Source organism: Varroa jacobsoni, unplaced genomic scaffold (assembly GCF_002532875.2).
Source record: "Varroa jacobsoni isolate VJ856 unplaced genomic scaffold, vjacob_1.0 scaffold_672, whole genome shotgun sequence".
In the NCBI taxonomy this organism is placed as follows: domain Eukaryota; kingdom Metazoa; phylum Arthropoda; class Arachnida; order Mesostigmata; family Varroidae; genus Varroa; species Varroa jacobsoni.
In genome coordinates, this window is record NW_019213574.1 from 309,701 (window position 1) to 323,792 (window position 14,092).

The window sequence follows — 14,092 nt, forward strand, 5'->3', positions numbered from 1 at the left end:
GGAACTGCAGACGGGCAAATTTATTTTTTGCTGTTTGGCCAGATATGGCCATTTGCTGGAAGTCCGTGGGGTTGTAAAGGAAAACCCGTTTACGCTCTATTATTCTACCGCCAAACCAGGTTTTGAAAAAAGGTTTGAAACATTTTATAGTATGAGTGTACTCTGTGATAACCTGTCGCCGGATACTCGATTTCTAGTCAGTAGGAATGTTTACTTCGACTATCATCTGACTCACAGGTAGTAGCTTTTACCATTTAGTCTCTAGTATCATTTAACGGCGTGACTTTAGGAGACGATCTGCCGCAGAGAACAAGCCAACAATAAAAAAAAACCGCTCGAATTTGACCATTGCGGAAAATCGCTAAATTATTATACTTTTTAAAGAGAAAAGTTAGGTGGCGTCTTTTATTAAACACGTGAGCGTTGTAGCATTCTAAATAACGAACGCAACGTTCGCCGCCATTTTAAATGTAGGCAGACCGCGAGTATGTATCAATAAGCTGTCGTGCCAAACTTGCATAAAATGATTTTGTTGTTTGCCATTTACCTAAAGCAGACGCTCATCCCTTTATTATCATGTTTTAGTCTTGTGATTGCAATTGCACCTCAACTTCCACAGCTCACCGCTGAGTACTCTGCCACTCATTCTGCCACCAAATACGACGAGGCCGGCGAAATGCCATCATCGAATCTATCATCCATCTCAGCCCTGACACACCAGCAACATTGTATTTTGTTAATTTATTATATTGTCTTATTATATTTATTATAATATTTTGCACTTCAAACTAGCATAAAGCCCATTGTTAGGCACCTCTAGCTGCGCCGGATAGAAACGTGGGCAAGCTTCGTAGCTTTCACTTGGGCTGGACCAAAATAAAAAAAACTAGCAAAAATTTTTTCTTCGCAGCAAGTGGCCGCGTAAAAAACTTTTCTTCAAGCTACCAAACGGGCAACTCTATACAAACGACGGATATGCGTTTCGCTTCATTCCCCTCCCGCGGCTTGCAGTTAGTTGCAAACGTTGCATGTATGACGCTGTGCGAATAAGCCATTGGTAAGCGGAGCGCGAATACACCAACCCAAAGGGTAAATAATGCAAGTTTTGACAAAAGTACACCATTGGCCTAGATGGATGGTCGAATGGAAGCAACGACGAAGATGACATGGGGCCGTCGCTTGCGAGCTGTTGATTCGTGTTAGATATACATACTATAACAGAACGGGAAGGAGATCAGAGAGTTGAATCAAGGTTTCTGATAGCGTGGCAAGTTAAAAAAAAAAACACTGAAATACCAGCGTCGGCATTAGAACCAGCGGCGGGCAAGGCAAGGCAAGGCAAGGCAACCTCGCCATTAGCGTAGCCGCGGAACATAGAATCGATTCTCGATTTCGACAGAGGCTAACTTGAGACACGACGTAGAGGACTTCATCGAAAGAAGAGCATAAAAAAGAGTCATCTAAGTTCCCTGGCTTCTAACAAATTCTATTTCAACTCGCTAGAAGCGTTTGTTCTGTCAGTTCCTCGCCAAATGTTACGTATGGTGAGGCCTAAGAAAAATAATTTTTAAACCAACAAGCAATCACATGCAAAAAAAATATGCTCACAATGCCGAAACCTGAATCGAGGCTAATTTGATCGCTTCTAGGAATGGGTGGCCGAAACAGTGAGAAATCGAAAGCTTACAGAGGAATTCATCACATAAGTGGACCTTACACATAGAAGAGAGTGATTAGCTTCCCAATGGCATTGCCTGAGCTACATACCATGTCATATAACTATGCCAAAAATGAAGTCTTGACCTAAGACCTCTTTTAGACTTGTCAACTAAAAGTCGTTAAGTTAAGTGTATCATTTGAAGCCATGTCGTATTTGTTAGCAGAGATCTTATTTGCCTCCGCGCGAAGCACCCATTATTATTCTGCTCCCCTTAACTCGCACAGACAGCCTTTTCAAGGCCGACTAACAGTGGACCATGTAAGTTGGAGTCCATTTAGGAAATACAGTTCATTTCTTGACACTTGAATAAAAAGGTTCAGGGAGCTTTTGTTGACGTCAGTGTTCATTTCGCAGTTGCTGTTGTGTCTGTGTGAACGACTGCTTCGTTCTCGTCGAGTTCACTGGCTGCTTTCTCGTTACGATTATTATCTTGTCTAGTCACCGTATCCAGCGGGTAGTAGCTTTGTTGACGTGTGGTTTTGTTCGAACCGATCGTATCATCAATTGCTATCGGTGTTACTCCAATCGAGCAGGGGGTTAGAGGATACTTGGCAATAGATGGTATACCTTGCTCACCCATCCAGACCAGTAAGGAAATTGATTGAAACCTACTTCACATCGCGCCTCGTCCAGCAACGCCACTGTACCTCTCAGTCAGCGCAGAACTAGCATAAGCTTATCCTACGAAGTCTTTCCTGCACAGGCAACGGTAGGCGAAACAGTTATTTCGTTCTTTCAGCCTGCCACTCCTGTTACTACTCATTCAAGGGGTGAGTTGCGGCTGGCAGACGCCAAACTGCTTGCCGCCCACCGCTTCACTGCGGCGGGGGTATAGCAAGTTCATACGTACATTGAGAGCAACTTCGCACAAGAAACGAGGACATAGAAGCATCAGGAGTACGTAAGAGTAACAAGATAGGTCGAAAGGGAGAGAGAGAGAGGGACGGGGGACAGGAGGAACCTGCTTTCATAGACGCCGACAGGACGCTCGTTACACATGGACTAGCACGGCCGTTAGGGCACAGTCCTAGGCCAGAAACGGTTCGGAAGGAGATGGGGGATCGAAGTCGATAAAGCCTCCGCCACCGCAGCAGGAGCAGATTCAACCCGAAGTTGGCAAGCAACGATCGACCAGTTTTTGTGGTTACTAACTCGACCGATGTAGCGAGGGAAGTTTGCCTGAGGGCGACTAGCAGGGGCTTGCTAGACGAAGGATATGCTTCTTGGCAATGGTAGGTTACGTGATGCCTACAAGGCAAAAGCTGTATTCACCAGGACTGCTAGCACCGCCACGACAACTGAATCAAGTATTGCAGACGGCATACGTACTGTCGATGCCGGCAAAACTCACAACTTACGTAGAGGCAGGGGGGTAGGGTTCATCCTAAAAAACCATTCTACTGAAAAAGGAACATGTAACGCTGTCAGGTGACGTTGACTGGATAGTTAGAAAAAAGCAAGAGAGAAGTTCAGCTGTCTTCGAATGTGGTTTTGTGGACGGGCCAAGGAGGTAGATCCTTAGACGGTAGACCTGATTGCGTGATGGTGGCTATGTAGGAAGTGACTGGCGTTGAAAGACGCTAAATATTTACTGACACTTCAAGATGAGCCGATCAATGAAAGGTTAATTTTTAGGGGTTGTGTAAGTAAGAAATGTTCGAATAGATTTACTTGTTCGTTTAACAGAAAGAAAACATAGCAAGAACAACGTAATAAAATTTAGCTTACTATTTGGTATATGCAGACGTCTCTAGTAGTAACTATATCTTGCTAGCTAGAATAAGCTTTAATAAAGCTCATCTAAAAAGACTGATGTTTCTCACACGCATATTGCCTTTATGATCTGATTAAGTGTAATAACGTTTTCGTTCACGTTTCTTAGCCGCAACTGCCTCACCCACCTGCGCTGCTAATTGCCCACTGTATTCGGATATTTAATATAATAAGAAATTTGTAGAACAGGATGGAACAAGGATATAAACCTTGAACGCTTTATAAGCGGACCTCCGTATTATGTTTTGTATATGTAGGTAAGGTCACTTACGACAACAGCAACAACATGGAACGACTCATTCAACAATAGCCATGTCGTGCAACGAGGTAGATTAACAACAATGGTCGTTTGAATAGCTATTGTTATCAATCATAGTAGTTGTTATTATTTGTTAAACGAGCATAGCTGGTTGGAGTGACCGCTACTTTTCTACGCAACCAGTTACTGAACGAAGTACTCTAGAAAACAACGAAGTCTCATCGAGCATAGTTTAATCACTAAAAAATCGTTCTCGCGACAAGCGCATCCAAAGTTATAGAAAAACCCTAAACACCAGCATCAGCTCGCCACTGTAATCATTGCTATTATCATTAGTAGTAATAGGGCTTGCTGGCTTTACTGGACAAAAGAGACCCATCTGAGATTCACGGTTTAGCAAGCGACCAAATAGGGCTTACTAATGCTACTGTACATATGAATCTGCTCAGGTGTCTGTATCTCTATTTACGTGCGAGTCGGTGGCTCCATTCGAGTAGCATTTATTGAGTAACAGATTAACGTTTGGTCACAACGGCGGTGGTAGGACAGTGGTAGGAGTCGGTAGAACTCTACAGTAGAGAAAACGCACCGCAGAGTTGCTGGGCGAAGGGCCGAGATGCGGGTGCGGGTCCACGGGAGCGTGCGAAAGGATTATGGCTGGGTTGATGGCGTGGAATCACAGGCAGCAGGCAATGATCGACGGAGAACTGCGCTCAAGAGATGAACTGAGCATTGCGATAAATACAGACTCGTCTTCGAAAGAGGTAACAGCGAGTCAGCGGTAAGGCATGAAAACCTGTTTCCTATTTTTTACTTCTTATTATTAATTGTATAAATGTTCTCCGGCTCCACTTCTGCGTCTGTTTGATGAACGAACTGGGCCAACGGCTTTGATCGGGCGGTGTTAAAAACCTCGCACAGGGGATCATGGCATTAATTAGAAAAAACGCAAATATCAGCGCAATTTCTTTATATTTTTATAGAAGTAGAAACGACTATGAGAAGAACTTAGTATTTCAGCAAACGCGTGAACGCCGTTTCCACAGCAAGCGATGGGGAAATCAGGAAAAAAAACAAATGTTAGCTACGTTAATTTATGCTGTTCAGCCCATTAGTTCATGTGACCATGGTGCTAGGATGACAGTTGTGTTACGTCGGCCACTCTTGAAACAGTTGAAGCTCTTCAAATAAAATGAAAGCGGCCGGCAACTAACCCAAAGCTGTTTATATGCCCTGTTGTTCCAGGCGTTGAAGAGTGAGGGTCAACGTCATCCCTACAATGTCACTGGGTCACGTTAAACTCGGTAGAGTTTTTTTTTACACAAAAGAATTTGCGCTATTCTTTTGATTTATCTAGAAAAAAAATGATAATACTAAACAGAAGTTTAGATCTTGGATTTTGATCGCAATGTTGCCTCGTACGCTCAAATTACCCAGTAATTAAGTCCTAATGCGAAAATGTGTTTAGCTTTTTTTCAATGAAAAAGGCTCAGTGTATCATTCATATTTGTCTCACATTTTCTTAAATTTAATGTACATGTACATGTAGACAATTTTAAAGTCCGTTTAGTGGTCCATAGGTTTTGCTGGGTCAACGCCTTTAAATGGGCTGTATGGACACGCTCCATGTGTGAGCAGAATTCGACGCGAGTCGGTTACATAGGGGACACGTAGCGAGAGAACTCCAAATATCCAGGAACGATTTCAAGAAATAATGGAACTCACTGTTAAAACGCCGTTTATTTATAAAATTATTATTAAATGGGATGTGTTGGTAGAAAATATTGATACGTCTATTTGAATCAACGTATTTCTGTTTATATCAATACGCTCTCTTGTGTGGCGAACCGCCCTTTACTGCAAACTATATGGCAAAGCAAATATGTGTAGAGGTGTGTGTATGTATGTTAGTGTTTAGCTGTCTCTTGATTTGTTTACCTCCTTCCAATAGTTCGATCGCTTTCTCGCTTGGGCCAAGCTCGTTCTGTGCATGACACGTATAGACGCCGTAGTACGAGTGATCTCGCACATCAATCTGAAATCAAATGGCAAAGAGCAGTGGGCAACAAGATAACAGAACAATTCATGATCATTCTTGCATTAAAAGTTATATAAATTATATATGCTAACTGGTCTATACATATATTGCTTATATAATATATATATATATATATATATATATATATATATATATATGTGTGGTCACCCTTGCACCGGCAAGCGGTTGTTAAAACGAATCGCTGCCTCCGAGACCAGCTCGATGATCGTGAGTAGCCTTAAATTATGTGAGTAAGTTAAAAATAAGTTACTTCTGTTGGCCAAACTTGGCAGTGTGTCCGGATATTATGCTAGTTACATTGAAGTCAAGGTTGACTAGGAGGCAGATGCGATGTAATTATATAAGCGAAGCTTTACTTCCGTTACTCATTGCCGTCACATGACTAGTTTCAGCCTAGGCAAACATGTATTGGGCTTACTATTTAGTAATACTGGAAGTGCTGTGATGCATTGATGATCGACCGTCAACGTGAGCCATACTGTAGGCGTCTATTGAAGGACTTCTAAAAAAACCGTAGTATGTTTATTGCATGCCACGGCTTTTTTTGACATACTTAATATTTGCCGCTCGGAGAGAGAAACAATATGAGTAGTAATTATGATGCGCTTTTCCATGATCAGATTCAAATCCTGCCGCCATTACTCGCGTAGTATAACTACTGCTAACACAGGCACCCGTACATAGTCCCTCCGAGGGGTGATAAGCTACAAACAGCATGAGTGGCTAAGGCCATTTGACTGGTCGTCGAGAACATCCTGAGAGCTCAGCACAGAAAGCAGTTCTGCATCAAACTTGATTTTCAGCGATCAGAAACAGAACCATGAAGTCAACGCTGATCAAACGACACGTGATGTCAGCTGGCAGACGTACAAGTCGAAATCTATTTTTACATGTCTTTAACGGAATAGAAAACATGATCAGGGCATTACAAGTGCGAGTGTCGTACACCCGAACGTGAAATATCCATATGTAGGAGTTGTTCTATACACTGTCACTACTGAAGTGTTCTGGAGCAGAAAGTAGTTCGACCGCTTAGAGCAATGTTTATCGCGGTTATAACGCAGTCTTTGGTTCCTTCTTATTTTCTGGACAAGGATGACTAGTCTGGATCACTAGATTATTTCAATACGCATCTGTTTATAAGTTCATGTGGGAGTTCCATGAAATTCAGAACGTGGATTGATTTTTTTGAAAATCCTGCATTAACTGAATCAGCTGTGTGAAACAGGACCAGGCTTTTCGAGTCGAACGGCTCATTAGGCTTTTATCATCTAGTGAAATCGACATACTTTCTTCTAACTGTACATTTGTCTCTAAGTTAAAAAGAATTCTACTCCGAAATTGTACGGCTGATAACACGTTTTTGATCCATCGCGAACAAATATGTGAGCGCAAAGTCTGAAGTCCCTACGATTCTTTATAATCAGTTCAGCTTCTTCGTCTCACTAGATTTTCCCCTAGGCTGCCCTCTCGTATGATTCCAAATGAGCTGCCGAATTTGTATTGCTTCCCGTGATTTACCGGGGAGAAATGCCGTCTTTGTAGTTCAGTCTGTCTTTTCTCGCCCCCCATTGTGGTCCTAATGGCAAGTGCACCCTGGGCCGAAGCAATAGCAAACCTGACCAGCACCCAAGCTGCTATTCGGAGTTCCCATGGTTGTCGCGTGACAGGATCGGGCGCCTGTCGAAGCTGCGATGTCTCTCCACCCCATTCTCATAGTACGCACCTGCAACCCCCGTTTCAGTGTCCCAGTTGGAAGGAGACCATTTGCAGCCTTTACATTCACCCGGTGCTTAGCACCGTCGCTGAAGCCTTTCTGCATTGAGCATTTTCCCAGCCACCAGGCCCAATCAACATTCCTTCCCAACAGCGGGTGACTGGATGGACCCCGTCAACAGCTACTTCACTTAAGGCTAATGCACGTTTCGCATCGGCCTCGTACATGTTCCTTGCCTTCACTCAGCCTGTTTGCTTCAAGTGGCGTCACGGTTGACTGAAAGCGGTCCGAGTGAATAAGAATGCTACATCCCGACTCAAAATTTACTCGTCAGTTCATGACCGTGGCGGTACGGCACAACTCAGCGAGTGCTATTGAAATTTAAATTAAATCTAAAAGAACACTTGTTTACACAGAAGCCTATTAAGTAACGGTTGGCCATATTGTGCGTATGCCCGCTCAGAATGAACAGAATGCAAGGAAATGTGACGGTTTTTTTTCGATTTTCAGTCGCACACCAATTCTAGGAGCAACAGAGCTTGCTAGCGTGCTTATCAAATACAAACCTGTTCTTCACCTGCCTAACCGTTCCTAATAGTCAACACGGATCAAGGAGTAAACGAGTAAGTGCCCAGTGGTGTACGACCGGGATGTTTTAGCATTTAGGTAGTCGTGACGCAGAAGGTCAACAGCCCGAATGTGGCGGGTACCACGCCCAACGCTGCTTGTCTTTTTTTGGCTTAATGAGCAACTCAGTCGGAAAGCTTTTATGAAGTTACGACCTTAACAGGACCACTCCGCTCTCCAGATGCCAGCCGCATTCCTTGGCTTCAATTGGCGGAGCGTGATATTAAACGAAAGCGATACGCTGAACACGGTAGCTGATTAAATATCATATATTTGCTTTTGCTGCCATCACCGACAGTATGCATATATATTTCCTTTTTTCAAATATATATATGACCGTTGAGGCGTCGCTAGTAATCCAACAACGCCCGTTCGTTTCTACATAAAAAAAAATCCGAATATATTGAAAATAACTTCCTGAGCCCTTTTGATGAATTTTCGAAATTTTCAAGTCTAAATCCTATTAAAGTTCTTTCCAATTACCTCGAGCAAATCTCGCTAGGGTTAGCTAGAAGCTGTTTGAGAGTTGGGAATAGCCAACGGTGGATAAAAAAAGCTTTTCGTCTCGTTCGATGCTTCGTTCAGCGCAATAAGATTTAATAATAGCTGGTCCTTTCTGGAATTCCGAAAAGATCGCTTTGTTTTCTATTTGACGAGTTTGTTACCTTGCTCTGGACAGAACTGCCTTTCTTTAGCTACCAAGAGTAACAAATGAACGTATTATTATATACATACATATAAAGAAAGACTGCTACCCCGTCCTGTATGTATACAACTGCTATGTTTAGGAGTTCATGAAGATAAACGTGTATTTCTCAGAAAGTGAAGGCTCATAGTATGCATAGTACACTGAGAAAAATTGATTTACATTCAGGACGGACGTCCCAACGTTGCCAACTATGGTGTAGTCTTCACGGGCGTAGAGGTGCTCCATACCACGCAGCCATTTGATCGAAGGCTGAGGCTCGCCTTCCGCTTCACATGGGATTTTGGCTAGCGATCCGACTCGAGCGTATCTTGTATCAAGAGTTGTGTCCTTGAAGCGCGGACGGTCTGAAATAGTAGAACAACGCACAACTTGTTTCTGAGCGCTTAGCGTCTTTGATGAGTCTATCTTACTTTGTCACTTCACTATCTGAGTAGAGCCGATCAAGGAATATTCGTTACCGTTGTTGCGTACCAGCTCTGTAACGTCAACACTTGATACATTGTAAACAAATTTGTATTAATTGAAGTTCCGTCATATTATTCATTGCTGCTAATAAGTTAGCAGCAAAGAATAATGAAAAAAAAAATGATAATAAAAACTTGTGTAAGTTCTATGATGCCCTGTTCGAGTTTTCTTAAGTTGTTTTGTATTTTTGCATTATAAATAAAATAAGAATCATTGTGTTTTCTTCGCATATATATGCGTATATTTGTGATTTCAATGTGAAGATCAGTCAGCCAACAGGTAATGGAATAGTTTGAAAATGGCAAAAATTCTTTTTACGCTATGACTGCTCTTCATGAAGATGTCGATATACAATTATTCCCACACACCGACTTTGAACTAGTTTTGAAGTTCGAGACGATAGAAATAGGTAACTGTTCCTTTGAAGATCTCGCTGGCTACATTGGATGCATGTATATACTAATGCATTGGGGGCTGTTTATATTCTGTGCTTAATAGATTATAAGAGACAAACGACAACGATAAAAAGTAGTACCTTTTTGCTATTTAGTATAAAGGAACGCACGTGTCTATACATGATGTTTATATGTATATATAAAAAATAATATCCAGTCTTCGCATTACAAGTATCGGACAAAGGGTATGAAGAACCATTGCCCAATCGATATTTTTAGATCTTTACGTGAACGATACGAGGGAGGAAGGCAACATGTCGACCTTTCCGATACCCCAGTAGAAATAGTGCTCTAGGACACAACAAAAAGGCGGTCGAGTAGTTGTTAAAAATCGAAAGGTATGCCTTTTGTTCAAAAACGTTCATCCTATACATTGGGAACATCATTCTGAATTCAATAATTTGCCTTCTGTGCTAGCGTCCTAATACAGATTTTCTTCACGTTCGGGCCGCTTCTAACTAGATTGTTAACTTTCTGAAACGTACTGTAGTCCCTTAAGCAGAATTTTACCTTAAGCTTTCATCACCAATGTGCCATATTGGTGATATTCTAGATTAAAACGATTAGTTATCAATTTTCGGAGCTACAAATTATAAGCAAGGCATAAAACAAAGTTATATATTTTACACTCACTATTTTTGCCACAAGACGATACTCGGCGTATGCTTCTATGACGCCAAAGATTTTCTGTCAGTCAACATTCAGAATATCAAAATACTGCTGTAGCTCATAAGCCGATAATTGGCATTACCCCCCAAGCTACGCTTCACGGAGGCAACACGCGGAAAAGAACGTAAGACTACTTGTGTCTTTTTCGCGTGTTCTGAGCGTTTGCCGACTAAAAATCGTGCCATTATCATATCACTCGTTTTGGCTTTGTTTTATAACTTAGCAACCTTTGCCTGTCTTAACCATACAAGGGTCGTCGCCTGCTCTCTGAGCTTTGGTTTTTTTGATGCTTCCGCGAGATCAGCCCAGCAATAGTTTCTGCCTCTCTGCCTTTAAATGCTACCGAACGACCATTACACTGGACATCAGAATGGAGCTGATATTAAAATAAATCCATGCTGACCTAGCGTTACGTTAACCGCCTCGAGACGGCTCCGTGAGATGGGGGTGTTGAGTCACATCGAGCGCCCGACCAATTTGAATGACATTCACAATGGGCAGCTTTAATTAAGACTTTCATAAGCGCAGCATAATGAAAGGGGCCGTCTTCATTTGGTCTTCATTGGCGAAGCAAAGGTTTGAGAGCAAACAACCAATGGACCGCAGTCTCTTTGATGCTTCCGTCGCATAAATATGGGCTGCGACAGTATCCCTTACCCCGGTCCCTCCATATTGCGCTAAATAAAATCTGACTACCCTGTCAGCAGAAAAAACTGCACAAGTTATTTAACAAAGCTCAGTTCCTTTTTGTGCAATAATTCGTGGTCGATCCTTTTGTTGGCCATAGTAAACGCAAAGGATGTCAAAAAGACGCTACTCCATTTAAGGTAAAAAAAGGATAAAATGTGTCCCCGAATACATGTATGTTTTTAAAGATACGCAGAATTGCGGAGGCTGTACACACAAGTGAGTGTTACTATCAGTGTTCTTGTGGGTTACGCTACAGGTCACAGGATGCCTCCAATATATGTACATGGAGGCTCAATTGCTAAAGTTTTTGTCCTGACACCGCCAAAGCAGCGGCGAGAGCTTCCATAAATTGATTTTCTCAGCTAGACATTTTGAAACTCCTTCTTACTTAGGCTAATGTCAGTGTAAGCTAAAATATCGAGCTGTTTTCAATTATTGCTTTGAAATGCTTTCAAAAAGATTAAAGATCGACCCCTCAAAGACAAACCCTAGGAATGTTAGTTCTCAGGAAATCGCACGCCTCATCGCCTAACTGAAAAATGCTCCCTACCGATCTCTACCATAGCTATATAAAGGAATATTATATAGCACGGAACCATATTAGACCCGCCTCCAAGCCGTACTTTTTGTATCCAGATAAAATGTACTTAATACGAAGTCTCCTGAACTAAAATGGTTATCATATAATAATACAAGCTAAACTCTTTGTATTCTTAACATCCGCCATGACAATAAATTGCTAGCAATATCAGGAGTGACTACTTCTGAAGCATTCATAGATATCTAACTACGTGGATTATTTCTCTCAATTTTATAATATATATATATATATTCTTATTTAATATTTATAATTATTATATTATAATAGAATAATTATTATTATTCATTATTATATATATATTTCATTATTATTCAACAACATGGGAGCAAAACTTAAAAATAGTATCAAAGGTGACACTCAAACAGAATTTGATATACCGGTATACAGTATCTAGAAGTACACGGTGTCATCCGGAATAGTTTTAATTTAATAACAGCACACTTTGGTGTAGCTAATACAATTTTGTTGTTTTTCTGGCCAGGGAACAGCTAGGTCAGTCGTCTCTTGGACTGAACGTACACCTGTTGTACTTTTTACGATATAAGTTTTTATATATAATAAATATATATTTGATATAGACATTTTTGAATGGAAGTTTCAGAAATATGATCTACAGTCATTTTGTTCTATGTTATATATGGATCTAGATGAAAGTCCTGAATGACTCCCTGAGCCTCATTCTAAATGAGCGATCCGTAAAATAAACACGACGCAAGCTTTTAACTTTGGAACTTTTACCTGGGATACAGAGCTTTGCGATTAACAGGTTGTGATTCACCCGGTGAAGTCCACGAGAAAAACCCTATGGAGTGCATTTTGGTGATTTTCAACTAGTTAAGTACAAGTTGGCTTTCCTTAACTAAACTCATACTGTTTTAAAAAAAAGATATGTGATCTACACGATGCTCCCATGGCAATGCAACTAGAGACTCCTAACTGATAAGATAATAGTAGTGTTAATATACATTTTTTTTCTCAATTTTCACATATCATTAAACCTGTTTTTCATCGGAGAATACATACATTGCACGATAAACTGAATCATTTTTTTTTGGACGGAAACGAGGTGCTTTGTGCCCATGAAGGCGGAGCACGTGTAGTTCCCAGCGTCGGTTGTCTCCACGTTGTAGATGGTTAGGACTTGGCCCTCGACCTTATATTTGCCGTTGTTGCCTGTCAATAGAATAAATACGAAAAAAAGCAAACCCATTAGTTTTTGTTAGGTGTAACTCCTAGACGCGTGCAAATACTATAGCATGGTTCGTCAACTTCCCAACGACGGTATCTTCAGCCAGAAAAAAGGAGTTCTCTTATTTTTAATATATGACGCACATTATAGGTACTTCCATTGACTGAGCCACACCGCGGGGAGGTTGTTCCAGTAAACGCATTTGCCCGAATCTATTCTATTACAACATCAACAAGCATTCCCCCCTCCGGGTCCAATACACCGCCATTCTCGAAGACCGCCATTCTCGAAGATATATAACCCAATTAGTAGTTGATTTTACCCGCGCTCTTTATTTCTAGACTCATTGTACAGCCTATATAGGCGACTGGTTTCATCTGAATTCGCCTAACGAGGCTACATCTTAGGCAATGCCGACATTCAGAATTCGAGTTGACATGCGTCTGGACAAGCCAGTATATCCTATAAGGAAAGCGTGGTGAAGGGCTCGAAGACACTTCATTCTAAAAAACCTGAAGCGAAGGCAGCGAGCACAGTTACATCCTTGTTTGCTTTAGCTGAAGCAATGGTCCCTGACAGCGGTACAAGGAAAGGAGCTTTGCAGCACACCGTTATTAGTGCACATCAGATGTTGAAAGACTTCATGAAGTTTTCGCAAATGTACTAAACGAAAAAGATGAATACTGGCTCTAGGACGTAGTGCCAATTTCCAATAGTTGATAAAGTAGCACTATTCGTGACGGCCAGAGCCCTAGTTCCAAGTGGAAAGAAATCGACCGGGAGCCGGCGGCAAATCATCCCGTTCATTTTCGTTCGAGCTGGCCGAAGGGCCATTCGCTCTGCACGTGGCAAGAACGTTTGATCCAACCACATACAATCCTCTGCACATACTATGAAAGACTCGTCTTGTTACGAAATGTGGCCCAAATGGAAATAAAGAATGCGATAAATTTTTCCATCCCAATAGAGAAAAGTATTGTTAGGTATAGGTGGCTGAAGGGATCGCGGTCATTATTTAATATTTCAGTGGATTTATTCAACGCTAAGCCTAAAAACAGGCGATCTGTGGGTCACTAAACAAGATTTTACTTATCGTTCAATGCACTTACCGTTTAAAGGCTAGCCAACAAGCGTAACTCAAATGGAATTTAAGTTAACA

At 41.6% G+C, this 14,092-nt stretch overlaps 1 protein-coding gene across 8 annotated transcripts in view; it reads right to left on the reverse strand.

The window, feature by feature from the left end:
• Positions 1–14,092, reverse strand: part of LOC111262532 (neural cell adhesion molecule 1) — a 51,855-nt gene that overhangs the window by 10,528 nt on the left and 27,235 nt on the right. For all 8 annotated transcript variants that reach the window (XM_086969194.1, XM_086969193.1, XM_086969192.1 and 5 more), the window contains 3 exons: positions 12,768–12,917; positions 9,024–9,208; positions 5,691–5,787 (listed from right to left, as the gene is read on the reverse strand). In XM_086969194.1, coding sequence (XP_086825320.1) covers positions 5,691–5,787; positions 9,024–9,208; positions 12,768–12,917 — 432 coding nt within the window. The remainder of the gene's footprint in view (positions 1–5,690; positions 5,788–9,023; positions 9,209–12,767; positions 12,918–14,092) is intronic.